The sequence below is a fragment of the Melopsittacus undulatus genome, chromosome 9 (genome assembly GCF_012275295.1).
Source record: "Melopsittacus undulatus isolate bMelUnd1 chromosome 9, bMelUnd1.mat.Z, whole genome shotgun sequence".
NCBI lineage: Eukaryota > Metazoa > Chordata > Aves > Psittaciformes > Psittaculidae > Melopsittacus > Melopsittacus undulatus.
The window spans coordinates 38,159,524-38,175,243 of record NC_047535.1 but is presented as its reverse complement, the minus strand read 5'-3'; the positions used below and the strand labels follow the sequence as shown (position 1 = coordinate 38,175,243).

General features: G+C 37.4%; 1 protein-coding gene across 1 annotated transcript in view; it reads right to left on the bottom strand.

The window, feature by feature from the left end:
- DOCK3 (dedicator of cytokinesis 3) overlaps positions 1-15,720 on the bottom strand; it is a 204,284-nt gene that overhangs the window by 99,419 nt on the left and 89,145 nt on the right. The window contains 1 exon segment of the mRNA XM_034066545.1: positions 4,829-4,910. Within this exon segment, the coding sequence (XP_033922436.1) occupies positions 4,829-4,910 (82 nt within the window).

The following is a 15,720-nucleotide window of genomic DNA, read 5'->3' as shown; positions in this document are numbered from 1 at the left end:
GCTGTTGCCTCTTTCTTCCCTCTGCTAAGTGCTACCATATTACTGTTATGTCCTGACTTACACCAGACAGCCTCCAAGTTCTCCCCAGATGTAAAGGGCATTGCTCCACTCATTTCTCAACAGAAGAGCAACTGGAAATGCAAAATGATTAATGTATTCTTCTTAAGAACTTGGGAGAGTGAAGTGTGAATACACAGGAAAGAGACATACCCAAAAAGGAGGGCTTCAGCTCAGTTACTGTTGTTTGCTTCACTCCTCCCCTTACATTGAAGCAACTGACATCACCTCACATCTGTCTCAAACAATTTTTTTGTTGGTTTGTACAAAATGATTTCAACATAAGGCTTTTTAAAAACAGCTCTAGGGCTTCACATAAGACTTCACAAACAACTTGAGATGATAGCTATGTGTTCTTCTACCTTTTTCCCTTTTCAACTGAATAAAGATACATATCCCAGCAGTAACCGTCACCTCTAAAATGTACAGTTGTATGGGGACAACACTTATGGATTTGTCTATTCACAGATGTAGCTTGGACTTCTAATACTCTTTTTTTTTGTGAAAATCAACTGGAAAAATATCAGGTTCAAATAAAATCTAGTATTTTCCTTTAAAAACACAATTAAATGGTATTACAAGCACTGTAAAATGAAAAAATCCAATTTTTACATAAAGGGGGAGGAAATTTTAAACTGTGGACATCATAAGTTCTGTCATTCCTAGTTTGAACTAATTCAGTGAATTAAAAATCGCATTTTGCTGGAAGCTAAGATATGAACTTTAAAAGTCACACAGAAAATTCCTTCCCCATGTGACCTGAGAAACCAGATCTCAACTACTGAGATTATGATGGCAATGCACATAAACACTGAGCTTCAGATTAAAGTGACATATAGCACAGTAAAATCTGGGCCCACTGACTGAGAGCTAGGCATAAAGAGAATTTATTCTAAGGAGAAGTTTCAGTCCTTTTCAAATACTGTTACATTGCTAAATTACAGCAGGCAAGTAATAAATTCATGGCTGTATCTTCTGACTCCCTTTAAAAGGAGCGCTGTGTTTCTCTGGGCAGCATATGCAGAGTTGCAAACACACTGCTTGGTATGCTTACTAGCTAGCAGATCATGCCTCTCTGAAGCCAAAGAATTAAGCTATATAAATCTTCTTTATCGTTTTCTCTTCAAGTCTTATTTTGCTGCTGCATGAATAAAGGAACATACTTTCCAGGCTTTCATCACCTAACATACCAACATAGCATATGGTAGGCTTTAGTGTGCATGTCTTGGAGAAATTGAAGTTCCATGGTAAGAAGGGATTTGATAGTTTTAATCTCAGGAGTGCCTGACAATACACTGAAAAAGCAACAAAACTTGGAGGTAGTATTTAGTACTCTAGAGAGTAACAGATTTTTGCAAGTATCTGTGATTTGACAGGGGGAATTTTATTATACTATCAGATTACCAGTTGTAATTAACAGCAATTTAGAGAACTATTTTTTCAAAGGGCAGCTGTCAAAATATCAGGAAATGGAGGGCATGAACATATTGATGGGTTCACACTTCCGTCGCTTTTCAATTTCACAAAAAATATACTGTGTCACAGTCAAAAGACAAAAAAATGTGGGCCCAGATGGCCTTGTATTTCACTTTGTACAGAAGAGGCTTTTTACAAGGCGAGAAATTCTTACTATGACATGGACAAACACCAAAAAAACAGCCCCTTTGAGGAATTCTTCAGGTAACTTCTCTGTAGAGAATCCACACACATGACTTAGGACCAGAAAAGGACAAACTAAGTTCATTATTTGCCTGTGTGAAGTATAAATAAACCAGTTTCCAGAAAGGTGCTCTTAGGACTGCGTCCACAGGGGAATTATTTCCCACATCCTTCTGAGCTTCTTAAATGGTACTGGTTGATAAGCAAAATAATTTCATAATAATTCTAATTCCATGGCTTTTTTAAAAATCACCTCTTTTCCCCCCACCATACTGGATATGGAAAAGTGTTACTCTATAACAATGGTTAGTTATTTATCATGCTGGTCCCTAGAAAGGTCTAACTGTATGTTAAAAAGCCAAACACTACCACCCCCAAATCAGTGAATCCAGAATACCTGACTGCCACTGATCACTTATTTTAACAGGTTTACCAAATTCAGTTGTCAACATCACAGGTGACAGAGTGAGGTATTTAACAAAAATAGCAAGCTTATACTGTGTGGTTACATTTTAATTCAGACACAGGAATGTTTTCAAAGCATGCATAGGCTGAGGTTTGCTTGAGTGAGCTTTAATCTTCTAAGGAAGCAGTTTTTCACCTTTAGTGTGATATGACAGCAGATGTAAAAACACAACCTAAGTAATTTTGATATCTCACACAAGGAGACAGCTGAACCCCTAGAAGCAAAAGAAATGGCAGGAAAAGACAGGCATACCTTGAATTATCTAAGATACAGGGCTTCTTGCCTCTGGGAAAGATTAGAGTTTTAGAAAGATACTGTGTGGGGTGGGGGAGAGTGAGGAAATAAAGAGTCAAAACTAACACAACCTTAAGAACAAACCTGAAAATTGTAGAACTGTCTTAATTATGAAATGCATATAAAATAAGTTACGGTAATTTCATTGCAGATACAGGGGCTATTCAAAAAGCTATTATTCGTTGCTCATTTGCTACATACTTTGGAAAGTTCTTTGAATACAGTGATGAAAAATATCAGAAGTGTGCAATTTTTTGTACAATAGTTTTCCCAGTTATCATTATTTCTGTTATGTAGAGTACACGTTCTACCAGAGGGAGTGATAGATAACAAGTCAAAGCACCCCAGAGAGCTACTACTCTAGCAGCTTTGGTATTTTTGTACAGCTAAATTGAAAGGTAGCTCGAGAGTGATCCCTGGTCAGAAAGATAGGTGCTACAGAGTGGCACCAGTCCGCAATGCTCAGGGCTGGCCTCTTTTATACTATACTAGCCCCATTTGCAACGGGCAGCAGGTCTCATCTGGAACATTATGCCCCTGGCCATAGCATATTATTATTCTTTTTGTATCTTTGAAAGCGTGTGAAGACTGGTGGAGCAAAACTGTTTCACACTCCACAGCATGGTGTGAAACAGCATGGTTCTTACATGACCTTTAAGCAGTGTGGCACCAGTGTAGATGGGGGAAGTTTGATGGCGAAAATGTTTTTTAAGAATTATGAACCTTAGAGGCCAGAAAGTGTCAAACTTGATATGAACCAGTCTGTGCTGCCTTTTGGGAATAATCCTTAGAGCAGTTCTTACTCCAACACTGCACTGTTTTGCATGATCCAGACACCAGTGCTGAAGCTTGCTCCCTGGCCACCTTTCGCTAAGAGGAAGATACTTGGTTTTGAGTTACCAACAGTACAATCAGTGCCAGGGGCAATACCAAGACACTTTTACCTCTGATGATGTTTAATCAGCTGGTAGCACTTTACTGATGGTACCAAAACCAGAACTGCTACTCATGTCAGCATCGGTGTCAGTGCTATTCTTGGATTGACCTGCATCTCATCCAGATGGAGGCAGAACTGGGCATCCTTACATCCTAACATACGTTCTGTTCCTTAAAAGGAGAAATTCAGCTATTTTCCTAAAGGAAAAAAGGGAATGGTGCTGGGAACCATGCCTATTTCAGCAACCAGCCCTGCCTGACCTTAAGAGGGTTTCACTGCCAGAACGAAAGTTTACACCAAAGCTGCCTGCCATGTTTTTTCTTCACTGGAGGTAAAAATACCTCTGTCAAAGAGCTTCTATCATGTACACTAGCTAAAGGTGCGTCACGATGGAAGGTGTTTATCACACTTGGGATCTGAAACTCCTTACAGTTATTCTGTGATGAGCTGTTAAGTTTCAGTGTCTCTAGATTTCCATATTCTTTCTGAGAAGAAGCAGCAGATAAAATCATGGTCTGACAAGATGATTCTGAGGCAACGTTTAACAGAATTTAAGATCAGCACAGAATGAATATTAAGGCTTGGGGTTTTTAAAACTACTATCTTGGTATAGAAAACTATAAAACAAGAAGGCAGTTAGGTGAGAGTCTGAAGGATTAAAAGGAGATAAAACTTAGTTGGCTATTTTACTCCCAACTAAGGTATCATCTGGTAGGAGCCAGATGGGTATTCCTTATCCTGTCTTTCTGGCACAGATGGTTAAAAGACTGCTGGTATCATCGGTCATATCTGCCTTGTGTCAGGATGGGGTAGTTATTGCACAGACCTGCTGCAGAAACTTAGAAAGTCACAGTGTTTTCTTTATCACAATCAGCTCTCTGCAGCTCAACTTGGCTGCTGCTTCTGCAGCACATCCCAGTCTGTTCTGTTCCATCACATACACTGTGCCACAGACCTGGAAAGATGCTGCAGCACCATCTACCTGGGGCTGCTACATGGACTCTTGAATGCGCCATGACAGAAGTTTGTTTGGAGAATTTTCTGGGTTTCTGTGTGTGGTGTTGTAGTTGTTTCACATACTTAGATTCTGGGAAAAGTGCCCTGCTTCACATTCAGGCCAACCTGTGACCTGTTATCTAAGAGTACATGCAATGAAAATACTCAAAATTTCAAACTACAAGCAGGAATAAATGCACTTAAAAGGAAGTACTTCAGTATATTTACTTAGCCAGAAGAACAATTTATAAGTATGTCCATTTTCTTATTAACATTTAATTATAACCATACCAAAACTTAAAATCAGCTTCTGTTCCACTCATTAAATTGGAAAGAAAGAACTGGGTTTTCTCCCCTCAGGGTGACTGTATCTACAATCAAACTACTGAAAGGGAGGAAGAAAGGGAACAGACACGTACTGTGAAAAGTGCACACATTCGATCTATCTTCTCCGGGTTTCTGGGGCCTCCGTTCTTGTTTAACCTCACCATAAACCTCTCACTAAAAAGCAAAGGATATTAAAAAAAAAATTAGTAAGAGTTTCATGTACACACTTCAGCACAAAAATGCAGGTAGATTTATTTTAAAAGATGCACTGGGGTTTATTGTTTTTTTAAAAATCCTAAATAATATTGAACAGACACAGATAATAGAACTTACTGATGTAGACAACATTACGTGGAATAGCATGGAAGACTTTTAATAGCAAGTACTCCGCATGTGAAAACATAACACTGATGCATATTCATGATGCAATAACATTATAATAAGGGGAATATATGAAGCACAGAATTTGAACATATTACAACTACTTCAGGCAAAAGCTAAGGCGCACTTGCTGAGGAGTACATTGCCTTTGGTAAAACTGAGTTTATTAAAATCCACTCAAAACTACAGGCAACAAGAAATACTGATTAAGCAACCTTCTTCCACTATACTATTTATAGAAGCAATATACCAATTCAAACACATCAAGATTCAATTGACAGAAATGCTTATAAATAAAATTAAACAGTCCTTTTATGAGCAAAACTCGCATGTGTAGCCAGACTGCAAGATAAATAATCCTTACTATGAATGCTAAACCATGGACATTGATATTATTTCTTAAGACAGAGAATTTCTGTATACAAATAAATTACATGAACAGTTCTAAAAAATGTAAGTTTGTAACAGTCTAGTACTGGTACCACCTATACCATAATTACAAATATGCACGTGTGTATTTCACACATGTGAAATCAAGTCCTTACTAATCCTAACTGTAATTTATCCAACATCATACCTTAGCCTTTTCACTACAGCATTACGCTGTCCATTCTAAATACTGATATATTTTCAGAATTGCTACTTCCATCACAATTCTGTCACCTTGTTATACACCTTCACATGTTTATTTGCTTAAGTTCATCTTGCTGAACAAGCCAGATCATGCTCTCTAGCTGTTTCAGTCTCCCTGTTACTATTACTCCAACCTCCATGCACCCTCAACCTCATTCAATGATAATTTCAAGTAATCTGCAGCAGATGCTTATAAACCAGGGAGATTGCCAACATGCCCCAAAGGAAACCACAAGAAACAGGTATCTGATTATTCTTTACCTACAACGACTTTTTCAGATGTCAGTTAGTAAGTTAATAATGTTTTAGCAAACATTTAGCTTTAATGACATCGTAAAATCTAATATTTTAGTAAGAATTTTATGGTGTATGGAGTGCAGTACAATATTACAACATCAGTACATAACAGTAACAGTTACATTACAACTATATTAGGTGTTCATAGCTACTTCTATCTACCTAACATATAAACCATAAAAAATTAAGCTACAACTTTCAACATAAAACGTATGTTCAATAAAACCACATTAATTCCACTTTTAACCTTTATCATTAACTCAGTCTTGTGCACATGATTTTGCTGCCAACTAATTAAGGTTATGAAACCACATAGTAGCATGCAATTCAAGCAGGATGGCCAAAGTGGCTGCTTCTCCCAGCTGTTTACCTCAGTCCTTTGTAGCTCCTGCAAAAGGGCCACCTGAACAGGACCTCCAGCACCACATGAGCAATTAAATGTTAACAGAAACTCAAAAAGGTGTTAGTTTAGTGTCAGTTGCTGGTATTCACCTCAATGAATTTCAGAACAGGAGCAGGCAGAGCAGTAGCAGTGATGCCCACAGACAAGCTTCAATTAATACAGGGAATAATCGAGAAGATAACACTTATACCATCAATTTCCAAACAGGAATCACGCTTTATACTAGCAAAAATATGTGGTAATTTAAAGACTTATCAACTCATAGTCATGTTCCTTTCAAACTGCATCATCAAGCACCAATATTTCTAATGCCTTTAAAAGTACTTAAGGGGAATTTAATTCATTAAATCCATTTAATTGTAATCCTTGAATTTATTTCACTGTAAAATTTTTCATTTAGAAAGATGAGGAGATAACATACATTTCATTTCTGTTACAAGTGTAATTTGTAAAATGTGTCTCCTTCCATAAAGAAAAGTAAAACTCCTTAAAGAAAACAAACAAGAATCCATGATGACCTGCAGAGCCACAGAAGTTACTTTCATAAAATAAGTATTGGTCCTCTTCAAAGCTGAACTTGAAACAATGACAATGATTGTACTTTATTTCTTAAGTGTAAATCTTCCAACACCCTCTATGAGCACACTCAAAAATAATTACCATATTACTATAACAATTACTACAATTACTAGGTCTGCAGGGGAAAATGTATTCACTAGTGAAGATGTCCATCCAAAAATCAAAATGTAAATCGAAGCTGGCTCACTCACATTTGACTGCAAATCCCTGGAAGTTATTATGCCCTATATAATAAACACCTGGAATGTCTTCACTTTCATTGTAGTGGTCATATCGAGGCTGGTTTTCTTAGTTGAGTGGATGACTGGTATTGGAAAGGAACTTAGGATCATCTACTTCCAACCCTCCTGCCATGGGCAGGGACACCTCACACTAGACCATTTCGCCCAAGTCTCTGTCCAAGCTGGCCTTGAATGCTGCCAGGGATGGGGCATTTACTACTTCTCTGGGCAGCCTGTTCCTCACCATCCTCATAATAAAGAGCTTCTTCTTTAGATCTAACAAGAACATCCCCTGTTTAAGTTTAAATCATATAACACAACTTATGAATCTAAGAATTAAAACTCATTAAATTGAAATTCTTCAAGAAATAATGGTAAAGCTTTTACCTCCACTGATCTCAATAACAATGTTATATATTTTATTTTAAATCTCAAGTAAGTTTTGTATTTTTAAACTCTCAACACTTTCTTTGAAAAACTATTTCTCCACTAGTAAGCATTTAATTTTTATAACTGTAGTTGAATACAAGACTGTGTCCTACAGAATCCCGCTCAGGCTGTCCCTTTGACAATAGCAGTCAAGTCTTTCAGCTGTCTATTTATACTTGATTTATTAGCAACAGTCCTATTGCTTTGTCTGCTTTCAAAACAACAAAAGAGAGGTGCTCTGGAGGCTCATTTGATAGCCTCGTGCAAGGTTTTGCTCCATTAATAAGTGTAAGTATGTTAAAATTTGGAATTCACCCTTTTTCTTGTTACAGCCACAGAGAAAATCTGGTTCCTGTCCCCATATTTGTGTGCTTTGCAATAAATGAAGCAGACCACCACCTTTTTTACCTGCCTTTTCATCAATTGTTCCCTTATTCCAGCACTACCTGAATAACAACCTTTAAATTCCTTCTCTTTAATTTTCAATCCTCCCTCGAGTCCTCTCGAGTTTGTGTGACTAAATAATTAAGGGGATTTTGAGCAATCTGCAGCATTTGAGAATGGTGGAACATGATGAAGAGGCATTCTGTCAAAGGAGAGATCCACTGACAGGACAAGGAGAATGAAAAGACAGCAGTGCTAACAGGCAGTCTTAAAAGCCTAAGCACCTCAGCTTCTCCCACCTTCCCCTGAAGATCATTTCTCCTAAACTTACAGTTTTGTTTCTCATCTCCAGAATTTCTCTCACCTTCAGTATTACTGTTCAAGAACAGTTTATAGGAACTAGTCTAAATATTCCACTACGGTCTCACTAGTGCTGATATTGTTAGTATACCCTGGAACAGGGCTTGAAGCTTTTCACACTGTTGACCTATATTACAAATTAGTTAGTAAAATGCTCCCCATTTTACAACTGCAGATTTATTTCTATGTCAAAGCAAACCAGGAAGAATAACCCTGTTTGCAATGATCTGAAGATCCAGTGCCTTCAGCTATCATTATAGCTCCTTTTTTAGACACACACTGAGGGTCAAGAAACCTAAGAGGAATTCAGTCACTTAATTTTTTATTTTGGGAGATACTTCCTTTGAAAGAATTCAGTCTTCAGTGTGTCTATTCCTCAAGATCATCTTTTGCACAAAGACAAAAGCATGCATAGAATCTAGACAAAATTAAAGTCTAGTTTAGTGAGACAAACATCGAATCTGAGTAAATGGAAATAATTGCCCATGCTTGTATGCATTGAACATTATTCTTATTATAACTGAATATTCTCTAATTACTTAAAGAAAACAGGCACATGCTACTCTGTTAGAAAACCCTGAAATACATCATAAAGAACATTTAAAAACCCACTATAACTGCTAAATGAGTGGTGGAAATGGAGAATGGGGAGGTACTGAATGTTTGATGCAATCTGACTGTGTGATCAAACTACTGTAAAAAAAAATTATCTTTTTCAGCTACTCTGAAAATACACCAAAACCAGTTCTCTCTTGCATAAAATTGGAGATAAGAACCAAAATGGAGAAAAGAATTAACATTTTACCTTGTTGAGTTCAGACCTAAAATGCACTATACCAGTAAGTAGCAGTGTCTTAAACAAAAGCTTGTTCATTCCTCTTGTTCCTACAGGCTATAAGTAATCATCAATTACTTTAACTGCAAGATCTCCTCCTGTGCTAACTCACATCAGAGTGAAACCACCTCTTGTGCAGCAATAAGTCAGGTTTTACAATCACTCGCATGATTAATAATTGCTAAAGCTACTCAAAGATAAGAAACATTGCTCTGATAAGCCAAGTAAAATAGCTTCTTGTTCTTTTTCTTGAAAGGATGAAAAATGAAAGGAGTGTAGTGTTTTACTTCTTGGCTTCCTTTAACTGTCTGGAAAGCACGACCATACTGAATTGGCATCTGTTTCTGCAAAAAGGAAGGAAGCAATCAGTGGCCTGGGACATTACATTTTCAGCATGAAGGAAGAGGCAAACAGGGACAAAATTTACTGTTGGGTGAGTAAGAGTGGCTTTATGCCTATAGGGAGTTTTTCTTGTTGAGGTTGTTTGTTTGTGGGGCTTTTTGCAGAACATGAGAAGATAACAACAAAAGGCTGGGCAATGAGCTTGGAATGAAGTTATGAGCTCCCCTGTATTAATTAGTGTGGGGCTGCAAGGCAAAAATCCTGCCTGCATACAAATATCTGAATGCACTGTACATCCATAGATGTACAGTGCCAAAGTAATGGTAGACTATAGACTATAGAATTGGAAGCTAATAAAGAACATGGATTTTAAAACCACGTTCTTTAACAATGCATAGGAGATTGGTTTTCTGAAGCTGAGACAGTGACACATTAGAGTGTTAATGCCCTTAAGAAGAAACTTCACATCTTGTGTCTTTCCTTTGTCTTAAATAGTGGTTCAGTAGCCATTTCTCCCAGAAACAGATGCCTCCTTCACCCTCTCTGTTCCAATATGCCAGTTAAAGTTACGAATCTGTTCTCTTCTTTTTCTTATTTTCCTCAGTGTTTCCTATTTCCAAAGAACAACTGAGGGCACACATCAAAATTCCAACATTTTTACAAACACATCAGTCCATTCTCAAAAGCTGTATTTAACTGGGTTTTCAGAATCTAGCATTTGACTAAATGAACAAAGGTTCTTTTTAAAATACATATTGGTGCTATGACATATGTACCAGTGCTGCGTGCAAAGGGTCGTATGGTAGCAGAAAAGATCATATAATAACTGTAATATTTTAGTCCTTGATCTCCTTGCAGTGTCTCCTTGGGTTTCCTTCTCACTCTTCTAGTAGCATGCATACAAAATACAAATTCAGGAGTGAAAATCTGAAGAGGCTGTCATAGAAGCTAGCAGGAATAAGCCACATACAAATATACTGTACTTGTCAGTACAGATCACCTCCTTCCATCATACCCAGCCCTACCATTTAAGAAGTGGGGATAAGCATGACATTATTTAATTTCTTAAAGAGTATCTTCTAGTCTCTTCTTTTACTGAATGCCAATAATTCTAGAATAAAATTTAAGTTGGCATATGAATATCAAACATTTTAAGATGTTACTGTAAAGGCACCATTTTTTGTCCCAGATAAACCTCGAGAATAAAGCCTACACACTGCAAGCCCAAGTCACCCAGGACAGACCTCCGCATGAGCTACTCATTCACTATCAGAAGAGAAACCTTGCCAACCTTTGCCTTAAAGACACTGCAGTCTTGCTGTGCACACCACTGATGTGAAGTTCACTTCATCAATGCCGTGAAATACTGCATTCCCTCTATTACTGTGTGTACAAGCTATACAAGGACATTAGGCTGACCAGGTGAATGGACTGTATTAGGAATTACTGTATATGACCAACATATTTTCATAAAGCTACAAAAAAGGTACATGTTTTAAAACAGCCATAAGAAAAGCACCATGCAAGCGATTCCTGGGGGAAGGAGAGCTAAACTCCAGTCTCTAAACCTTACAGTTTGGAAAAGCTAATATTTGTATAAATTAACTTGTGAAACTGTTCTTTTTATCACCTAGGAAGTACACTGAACCAGCACAACAGATATTTTAAAGCCTTAATGCAGCAGCATTAGCTTATTTTTCAGGAAAGCAATTATTGTTCCCCAGTAGTTTGTGTTGTGGCAAAGAGAAAAATCTGGCTGTCTTGCCCTGGCTTTCCATTTGGGCTGCTCCTGCAATACAGATAACAATAACTATGGGACGCTTCTCATATTTGCTCATACAACCTTGGACTAGGCAAAACACAGATTTTTATTTTTATTCCATCTGCCAAATTTGTCAAAATCTGTCTCGTCCGTCAACTGTGAAAATATTACAGTGATCAAAATGGTCACTGAAGGACAGCACTGTATCCTGATGCTTCTGAAAACACCCTGTAGAAGCTATCTAAATAAAAACAAGTTCCATATCAGTCCTTCTGAGCTTCTATTTCAACTGGATGCTCGCATATTTGTGAAGAAATCACACATATATACTGACATTTCAGCCATTTCCCACTGTTGTAAATATTGGGTTGATCTTTATCTTGAAAGACGATTTAAGCAATAAGAGGAAGGGTCTGCAATTAAATACAACTGTTTATGACACCTACATAAATACGTGAAGAAATAGAAAACTAATGTTGTAACCAAAGGGTAAATAATTCTGGCTCCTAAATGCTGAAGTCCTTTATAAATACTATTTTGTGGAAAGATCATAAATACTTCAAACAAAGTTTCCTTTTTTTGTGAAAATACTTCAGAATGCATCTGCATGTTGACATCATACTTAAAAAGGCAGAACTCTTAAGATAACTAAGCAATTTATTTGCAGTCCATTTAGGAGTATTGTCTGTAAAAAGCTTTTCCAGTTAATTTTTTAAATGACATTTACCTTTCAGAGTTGCTAATTTCTACTCATCATCTTGGAAATAAATCCAAGTCCTTACAGCTGCTGTAAGACTGACCTAACAATAAAATCTCTCAGTGTTCCACAGAACGAGTCTTTAGTCCTCAGCTGAAGTGTGAGAGCATCAAAGCCTATGCACAGAATGACACTGTGTTTGCGAAGAACTCAGTTCCCACTTACAATGTAAAACCAACAGCGTGTACTAGATCCCATGGCAAAGCAAGATTTGAGCAATTCATCATCATTATCTGTCAGTCCTGAACCCCTGAGATTACCTCTGCTGAACTCTGAGTTGGCATATCATCTGAACAATGACTCAGGGACTATTTCAGCTCTTCCTTTTCAGGCAAGTGCTCATGGTGTGTGTTTGGGTTTTTTCCCTTTCTTGTGGAAGGGAGGAGAGTTCTTTCACGAGCTGCCCTATCCCGCAGATCTGCAATAACCCCAGTTTCACAAACAAGTGAAGGGAAGCACACTGCTTTGGTTTATGGAGTGAATTTTATAGAGACATCTTAGAGAAAAGAACACCAAATCTGTGAGGGAAATCAATCTGGCTCTAAGAAAACGGCTCCAGGCAACGCAGTTTGCTTCCTAGCAAATTCGGGCCTAATGCTCATGAATTATTAAATTACCACACTGGATAGAAGCCCTGGGGGAGGATTACAGAGCTTACAGTAAGACTGTTACTGCAAACACTGGGTTTCCATGGAAACAGAAAATAGTGAAAATAACTACCTGCCATTTCTACCATACTCAAGGAAAAACCACCACAATGTTAAGAACACTGTTAAAGCTTGCAGAACTGTAGCTAAGCGCACGTTACATTCTCCTTGGGTTTTTGTGAGTCTGCCACACTCAAACATTCGACACATTCATTAGTATTTTTGTGTTATTTTCATCATGAAAGGTACAGATTTGTGTTCCTGAAAGGAATCCTCCCCATGAGCTAGAAAAAAAAAGTTTCTATTTCCAAAAAAAGAGACTTTAGTCATGCAGTGTGATTCCTGAGTCCCTGCCAGTGATCGTGATTCTAACTAATGAAATGAAAGCCAGATTGACCCTGCCAGGTGGTAGGTGTGAAATGCTTCGACCATAACTGCAGGGAAAGCTTCTAATTTTAGATTACATGTATTTCAGAGTAACTATTTTATCAGCATCTCTAACCTGGGAAAAGCTAACAGTTCTAATACAGCACCTATCTCATTAATTCCTGTTCTACAAACTGCATATGCCTGATTACTTGGCTTTGCACTTGACAGTTTCAGTCAGAGACAAGGAACAAGGTTTTGACAGTAAATTTTTGCAACAGGAAGAACTCAGGTATAAGGACCAGTATTCATTAGAGTAGGCCTTCTTACAGACAGGAAATTACTTGTAATTGCTTTCTCTGAGCTCTGCAGTTGATATAAACATGTATTTGCACCCTGCCAGTTAAGACATAAAAATCTCTTCTAGCTGTGTGTTCATGATACATTTTCAATTTGCTGGAGCAGAAAAAGGGAAGAACACTTTGAATACCCACAACTAATTGATTTCTTTCTCTTTAACAACTAAAAAAATCAAAATACCACTGTAGAAAAATCTGTATCCCTGACTATTGATATGTCATATCTAATCCCCAACCTGAAAAAAATTTAGGGTGGGAAAGGGGGTGGTGGTGGAGAGAGATAAGATTGATTTTTGTCTAATAACACCACATACCTCTCTACAGCAACTTTCATATACAAATCCAGAGTCATAGCTTCTTTAAAATATATAATATTAACAAGAAAAGGGATAAACAGGAAAACCAAGCAAATGTAGATCTGGGAGAGAAATCTAGGGAATGAAAATCAGCTGAAGCAAGTGGTAGAGAAAATTAAAAGGTCTTAGTACTCCTTAGCCCTCTTTTAAAAAACTACACACATATAGATACCCCTTACAAAATACTGTGTATCTTATATCTGTCTCTAGTGATGATCATGCTTGTGTTTTCTGAAAGCTATATATTAAAAGGCTCTTTGCCCCTGTCATACGTGTGCATTAAACCCACCTATTTTCCATGTTAAAAAGGGTGATCAGAACAAGGGCTATGGCTGATGCTGGTTTTAGGGAAGTCCATCTTGAGCAGGATCAAGAACTGATATCCTCCTTATTACAATTGCTGTGGATTATCTATTGCACAAGTCAGAAAAATACCTGCCTTGAAAAAACACAATAAATGAACACAATAACTGAAGTATAAGGGGAACTGACGGAGGATTAGCTGTCCCAACAGAGCAGACAGCTAGAAAAGAGGTAAAAATTAGAAAGATGGATTTTTTTCATGACTAAGCAGAAGAAAAGCCTCATTAGTTAGTAAGCCTAATCCCTAGGAAAATTCTCTGAATATTAAAGAAATAATTCTGAATGATACAAAATTGTTTTCTCCCAGTAGACAAATCATTATACTGACAGTGAATGAGATAATGTTTCTATTTTAAAATAACTATGAGGAGGCTGCTATTAAAAACATAACAAATGGAAAGTTTAGTATGTAATTGCACAATAAAAGTTGAATATAATTTTCTGCTTCCTAACATAACAACTAACAATAGTGGAACATGGTAATATTTTAAAGCAATTAACAGGAGATAACTACACACACATTGTCACAGCACTCCCAGAGCTATTACCTAAAGAGGGAAGTAATGCAGAAAAGGGGATCTTAAGGTCAGTTCCATAGTCTGGGAGAGAATGTAGCCAAACTTTTTTGCAACAGCTTTTATTGTGGATCTTTCCACATTAACCAACTTCATCTTTTTTTTTTGGCTGTTCAACCATATTCAACTACCCCGTGATCCTGCCTTTTTTAATTCTGACTTTATTAATGCCTATCTTCCTGTTTATTCTCTCCCTGCGTGTATCTCTCCAACCCCTTTGCCATTCCCAGCTTCTAGGCCTCCCTCAACCCAAGCAGCATCCAATTTCTAAGATGCAGACAGCTTCTACAGCTTTGATTTGGAGCACATGGACCTGTTCCATAAAGGTGTTCTCCCATTAAGCACGCTGACCTGGCATACCAGAGCTTTGAGAAGACTCAAACCGTTGCTTGGTCAGAGAGAACTTGTGCAAGATTTGCTCTTGCTTCTTCAGAAGTTTGCTTAGTGTTCAAAATGAAAGTCCCAGACAATGGCAACTGCCTACAATAGGACGTGTTACAGGAAAGTTATTCAAGATGATATGTGTAAACACAATGTACTTTTAGCTACACTGTTCTTGCTAACATTTATTAGCAGCTGATATACATTCCTACTGACATTTTAAGCGTCAAAATAAATATGACTAAATGATGATGAGAACCCTGGAGCTAACTGTCATCAATAAATACACAAAAAGATGAAGAATTCCTGTTATATTTGTCAAGGTTACATGCTGTAAATTGGTATACGTATTTGTATTCTGACATCTGAATTAGGATGAATTTCTACTCTACTGTAGAAAAAGTGAAAATCAATTCCCCTACAAATTCATTTCTAAATCCAGTGTTTCAAACTGGTGAATTTTACTCTACTCTATAGAAACAGTCACATGCTTTCTTCTTACGGTGCCTCCCCCCCAGCAGTACTGGGACCTCTATCAATTCAGTAACAACTAT